This window comes from Falco rusticolus, chromosome 1 (assembly GCF_015220075.1).
Source record: "Falco rusticolus isolate bFalRus1 chromosome 1, bFalRus1.pri, whole genome shotgun sequence".
Lineage (NCBI taxonomy): Eukaryota > Metazoa > Chordata > Aves > Falconiformes > Falconidae > Falco > Falco rusticolus.
Genome location: NC_051187.1, coordinates 109,791,955 through 109,798,682, shown reverse-complemented (window position 1 = coordinate 109,798,682; position 6,728 = coordinate 109,791,955). Strand labels below are relative to the sequence as shown.

General features: G+C 44.5%; 1 protein-coding gene across 1 annotated transcript; it reads right to left on the bottom strand.

The window, feature by feature from the left end:
* Positions 1 to 3: 3 nt before the first annotated feature.
* On the bottom strand, positions 4 to 4,547 carry SPP1 (secreted phosphoprotein 1). Its single transcript, XM_037395951.1, has 7 exons — positions 4,418 to 4,547; positions 3,104 to 3,170; positions 2,949 to 2,999; positions 1,941 to 2,045; positions 1,757 to 1,801; positions 1,244 to 1,483; positions 4 to 762 (listed from the first exon to the last, which is right to left on the bottom strand). Exons 2-7 carry the CDS (start codon positions 3,155 to 3,157, stop codon positions 310 to 312), a joined length of 948 nt encoding a protein of 315 aa, XP_037251848.1. The 5' UTR covers positions 3,158 to 3,170; positions 4,418 to 4,547; the 3' UTR covers positions 4 to 309.
* Between the last annotated feature and the right edge of the window lie 2,181 nt (positions 4,548 to 6,728).

The following is a 6,728-nucleotide window of genomic DNA, read 5'->3' as shown; positions in this document are numbered from 1 at the left end:
GGGTACGAGTTGTTGTGGCTTTATTGCAATCCAGTTACAGCAAGTAAAGTACAGGCTGGCAGCACGGAGAGCAGCGTGCCCACAGTGTCGTCTGGCCGCCCTGCACCGCCGTCACCGTGTCCCGCGAGGCCGGCACAGCATGTGGGGCGTGGGCACTGCTGGCGGCCAAGGGGAGGCCACTGGGCAAAGAAGAGCCCCAAACCCAGGAAGTCACCATATGCCCTACGCTGTACAGGTACCCAAAATGAAGCTGCAACCCCCTCCCCTTAGGCAGGAACTGAAAAAGGGGAACATGACACTCGTCCCCCTTTAAAGGGTGACTTCATTATTTTCAATGCTGTGACGATCGTGAGCATCCTCAGCACTCTCCAATGTTTGGTTACTGTTATCGTCAGGACTCTCAGCTGAGACGCGGCTCTCCCTGCTTTCCACACTCTGCTGGCTCTCCCTGCTTTCCACGCTCTGCTGTCTCTCCCTGCTTTCCACGCTCTGGTGGCTATCCCCTCTGACACTAGCCTTGCTATCAGCTTCTGCCTCACGGCTGTCGAATTTCTGCCAGCTGTCATTTTCCACACTTTGGTCACAGTGCTTGCTGTCCAGCTCGCTGCTGTCCTGCCCGTGGCTCTTGTCAGCCCATTCCCCACTGACAGTGTGCTTCCCCAGGGAGTGGCGGGTGGCAGAATCCTCCTGGGAGAGCCCTGCTTGCTGGCTGTCTGCATCTGGAACGCTCTCATCCTCCTCCGTGGCATCATATGCAATAAGCTGTGTTAGAGAGCAAAACAAGAGAGAGCCGTCGTCACTCCTGAGGAACTGATCCGTCAACAGGTGCTGCAGTACCTCACCAAAGTGAGCTGCATAGGCTGCAGGGACACTCAAAGCCTGCATGATTCATTTCTGCCTGGAGACACCATGGTCTTTTATGGTGTCACGTGAACATTTCATGTTGCAAGGAACTCAGGTTTGACCCTGGCCTCAAATTTCACATGTGCAAGTACAGCATGATAGTGCAAACTGCAGTATTGCACAGCTTGCAGCAGCAGGCTACAGTCCTGCCTCACCACGTTGACAGCTATCAATACCCCCTGATTTAAAGTGTCCAGAGAAAGGAAACACATTCCTTCACTTATGCCTATTTTCCCCTCAACAATCCTTTTGAAAACTGACTCCCACAAAATAACATGTCCATTTTCAAGTTCGCTACCCTTTTCCAAAAACCTGGGTACCACTGCTCAGCACTATTTACCTTTTTTGCAGCTTTGCGGAGTTTGCTAGACTTCACTGCCCTCACCCTGTAGCCCACGCTGTCACCTCTGCCGGCATTGTCTCCCCGGGTGAAAGGGGGGAATGGTACAGTTACTGGAATTTCTGTGGGAAAACTTGTGACAACCTCATCAGATTCATCCGTGTCATTGGAATCATCTTCATCATCATCATCATCATCATCCACATCTTCATGGCTTTTGCTTGACACATCAGGGAAGTGCTAGAAAACATTTATTATGCATGAGGCAAATGAACATACATCTGAGATGTGCAGACTGGTATCTGTCCTGTTCGCTTATGCACTGTTGAGGGGCTATGTGCACAAATCACTCTGAATTTGCCTCACCCTGCTTTGGTGAAGCAAAGGGAGAGGTTTGTTTAAGGAGAGATGTTACCATAAAAAAAAATCATTTCATTGAGGAAAAACTGAGTGCTGTTACACACTGGCTGCCCTGCAGCACTCAACTGACATTTTGCTGTTCAGAACACTTACTGGTTTTACTGGGAGGTCCACACTTTCTTCTGAAGAGTAAAGAGTCTGAAAACAACATAAAACTCACTATTAGTACACAGTAGAGCTGATCAGCATGTTGACTATTCTTTAAGCACTTAATCCTAACTTGCAAATCTTGGCATTGAAAGGTGCTCTGTTTTCTCTTCCAGTTAGTTTCCCCTACCTGCTGAGGTGATGCCAGGTCATTCTGTGGGTGCTCCAGACTCTCCCAAGACTGAGAATTCACGTGGTGGTGTCGATACCTGTGTGAGTGATGGCCCCTGGCATCCTTTAAGATGAAAAAAAAAAGGGGGGGGGTTAATCCACAGAGGAGCATACAGGAGCAAGCAAAGCTGTCTGCATCACAACCTCTGTTTTCAGGCAGAGGTGGCATCTGCAATACGTGCCATCAATACCCCCTGCAATTGCAAATCCTCAGCGATTCATTGCAGTAGGAAGAGGACTCGGAACAAGCCATGATCCCAGATGAACGTTATACCCAAACAATATAATACAGATGTGCCTTTCCCACTGGCAGAGCCTGGGGAATTTCAGATCAGTTTTTCTAGCTCATTTTTTGTTCAGTGAAATTTGGAGCTATATCTAGTGACCATTGTTTATGCTAATTCTCAGGTCCTTTTACCAAGAGTGATTTATCTCCCACATCATGAAGGCTCTAAACTAAATGCAGTAGCAGAGCAAAGAATTAATTTTACATGGGTAGTAGCTGGAAATGGAGTATAAATCAAATAGCTATATAGAAGACTATTTAATAGAGTTCATTTACACCACTCCAAAAAATCATGGAAATTGTATTAAAGTGCTCTTCCAACACCAAATATTGTCATCTGATCCACACTAATGAATGTGGGTTATAGTAGCTGTGCCATGCTGCAGTCCTTTTCTCTTTTTAACTGACAGCTTACACTTTTTTCGTTAAGATTTCCAGTGCTAGTCCAGAGATGCTGCTGACAAAAGTCCACAGCCAGGACATCTAACATGGCAAAAGTCTACTGACATCAGTGGCTCTCTGCTTTGACTGTCTGAGAAACTGGCTCACAACAGCCAGGTGAGGACATGTTCTGCTAGCAGCTACAATTGTAAAACAGGTATTCTGATACTAATGTGTAATAGAGGGGGGGGGGGGAAGAATTTATTAAAGAAAACTCATAGAAAGACAAAAGGAGCTTACATATTTTTCTTCGGAGCTGGCAGAAATGGCATGGTGCTTGGATTTACTCACCTTGAAGGGAGAAAAGAGAAAAAGCATTTGTCAGTATTGATTTCTTTCTAATATACAAAGAAAATATGCAAGTCATTGGTGATACGCATTTGTGGTTTACTCACTGGCCATGCAGCGGTGATACTGATAAAGCATAAACACAGAACTGCCACCTTCATCGTAACGATTTACCTAGAAAATATTTTGGAACAGTGAGTCAGCAAGGTAAAATACCACAAAAATCCCATAAGCTTTTACTTTCTCCTGGTGTACTTCACTGTGCTGAGACTAGCTCTCTGCTAAGGATTCAAACTACCCATGTCAATCTTTTTCCTCTGTCCTCCATTACCACTCCACACCCAGCTAGTTTTGTAATGACTTAGCAACTCAAAAGCTGCAAGAATTTTAAAAGCAGGTACTGTGAAGTGCAGAGCCGTGGTGCAAATAGCTGCACTGAGAAGGTGAGCAGATTCCTTCTGTCATCTACTGACTTGCACTGGCAAAGGAAAAGCCTTGTGAAAAACGAAGTGCTATAAAGATCAGCTTTGGTTTATCATCATTTAACACAGTTTTGTCAGTAGAGACAAGACATGACAGATTTGGCTCGGATTCTCTTTTCAGTTATTTTAAAACTAGTTTTCAGGGTTATTAACTGGAGTCGCTGTGAGTAACCTCCGTTTATATGAACATAAACTGCTCTTATTGATAGACCTTTATTTCCCCCTCCAGAAGTTTGAACAGAATAACCTGTCTCTCCAAGCAGGAGATTAAGTGAAGTATCTGCTCATATGGCAGTTTTAGCAATTTAATAAATGAGTGATTCCTGCTGAAATTAGGAGGGTGCTGAGCTGCAGTAAATTCTGGTGCTGACAGACCAATTCCCAGGATAAGGAACATTCCTGAGAAATGAAACTGATTTACTGGTGAAAAAGAGGCATTTAAAACTTTAGTAAATCATAGCAGGGAAAAAAGGCTACTAAGGGCATATTTAAAATGCATTAGTAAGGCTAGGCCTAAGACAGGACACTCTAATAGAGGTATTACAGTTTCAAGGGTTACACTGAGAAGGGTGCGTGTCCTGTCCGTTCAGTAGCATGCAGCACAAACTGCAAACCTGCCAGGAGAAACAGGGACATTGCCAGGTAGTGGTTACATGAGGGAGGAAGCTTTCTGTGTTCAAGTACCAGCTTTGAGTTTCCAGCTTTTCAGTAACCTCCTTCTGACATCTATCAGCACACAGATTTAAAATTGTGATCATGTATCATACCTTGCATCGCTAAAGCAACTTTGCTCCTATGAAAGCACACCTTTTTCCACAGAGAAACATCAAATGTCCCTGTCCAGTGAAGGAGTTTTCAAAGATCTCCTGCCCAACGCTTTCTTGAATGAAGCTGCAGACAGAATGGCACATGTCAGGTAAAAAAGCAGAACAAAATTACCTTTTCTGGTGCAGGAGTCAGCTGCTGCAAGAGTGCTTTTAGTGATCCTAGTGGCAGCTTCAGCCAGTTGGCTCCCAGGAACTCTGGCTTTCTCCCCTTCCCCGACTGCCTGACATCTCTGACCTCGGGGAATTTAAACCCTGTCCCAGGCACAGCCACCAATCCCGATGTGGCGGAAAAAGATGAGGTCATGAGGCTCCTGGCCGCCGTCCTGCCCACGTTCTCCGATGCTTCCTCTTTGGCTTTGTGGCTTTTGAAGCAAACAAAACCTACTCTATGGTTAAAACATCACTTATGGGCAAGATCATTAACCAGCAGGTCTCTTGAATGCACAGCATTTGGTACTGTGTAGGAGGACTTCAGGGCCTGTCTGTCCTCCTTTTGTGAAAAGGCAGAACCGGCTTTCCCAGAAACCTTTCATGCCCTGTTCTCTAGGGGGTAGGATGGTAGAATTATGTAATGTATGCAGGAAGAAAGAGATCTGAACACAAAATTCCCCAAAAAGGTGTTAACGCTTCCACAATGTTGTAGATTTTCTCTCCGGGGAATACATGTTGCAACACGAATCACAAAGACAGGGTTCAGAACATGGCCTTTTGACTTTTTGGTCTGAGTTGGGTCAAAAAATAAAAAAGAAAAAGAAAAATTAGTGTGTCGCAATAGGCATTTTGTAGCCAGAAACTTGTTTCTAAAAGTATACAAGAGCCACTGGTAATTTAAAAGGGTTTGTGCACCGTTATCAGAAATTCACACTTCTTTTCTATTCATTTGTATCCCTTCTGGGTCCTTTCTAGTTTCATTTACTGTCTCGAGTGGTTTGGTTGAGTCACCTGCTACAGCTGTCTGCTCACCAAACCTGCTCCAGAACCCTTTTCAGGAATCAGATGCCAGAAATTTTTCAAATTAAAAAAAGAAAAAGGAAGGGGGGTGGGGAAAGCATCTATAGCTCCAGTACAAGGAGCGCCATGACCAGCATCAGGAAGCAAGGGACATCATGGGATGAAATTCCATATCTGCTACGGAGCAGTGCATGGCCCTACTGATGGGCAACAGATCTGTTCTGCCTCGCTTGGATGGCCATAGCTTTGGATAGATTCTGCCTCGTCTGTGACGTGCTGTAAGCCTCTCAGACCCTCTTCTATTTGGTCTTTAAAATGACAATGAGGTGTCATTCAAACACAGGAAAACATTCCAAACAGTCCTTTTAGAAGGCAGAATATTTATAACTGTTTCAAAGAAGTTCTCTTTCTCCTCATTTCTCCAGCCCAGCTGATGGCTGATGTGTCCTTAGTCAAGCAGCAGTGAAACAGACACCTTGTTGTCCCAGCCTGTGTTACCAATTTTCCTGTGCTGCTAACACTTCTGTGGCACGTTTAGAAACACCTTGAGGAACATACCCAGGTAAACTCAGCAACTGCCCATCACATCATCACACAGACCTATCTAACTATATTTTTGAGCTGAGATCAGCAACAGCTAGAAGTTTAACGTAGTCTGCTTAATAGAGAATTCTAATATCCCAGGAGGAGAACTGGATAATAAGATAGTATATTAATAGTTCTGCATGTCCTTAAACCCGTGTATGCATCCACCTGAATAAGGACTATCCACACTTTTATTTCTGGAGCTATGTGACCATTATTATTTACTAACTCAGGAAAGACTTTTCAAGCAAAAAAAAGCCTTCAGTAACTAGCATTTCAGTAGTGGGATCTTCTGCAGATTTAGATAACCTACATCATCTCCCACTGTATCTGCAGCTCAGTGCTTCTGGAAGCCAGTTTACTGAAGCCCTTATACGCAGATACAGGACTCAAGCTGTAAGTGGATGCTATTTAGAAGTTTTGGCTTAAGCATTATGTAGTAGCTCATATATCCACATTGTAATACACGACAATTAACTTAGTAATAAGGACTGTTTCAAAACACCACTGCTGTTGACTCCAGGGAACCCCAAAACAGGTCCATAGGTAGCCATGTACCTTTGATCCCAAACACCGATACAAATGAATAGCCCAACTTGCAGCTCCCCTGACTGCTAAGAAAAAAAGTACTTCCATCCGACAGAGACAAGCTTGGTGGCTCACACCACTGAATATGGGACTGGGTATGCTGGGTCCTGCTCTCCTGTCTACACACTGCATCAAATTTTAAGCCTGCAAAAACCTACTTTCTCTACCCACCATTCATCAAGAGACACGGAACTGAAAAACAACATTATACTGAAAGATTCCCTAGAGCTGATGTCTGGCCAAAACAACAAACCTTCTAGCATCTGCAGTCTGCATAATGGCATATTACTGTCTATCGG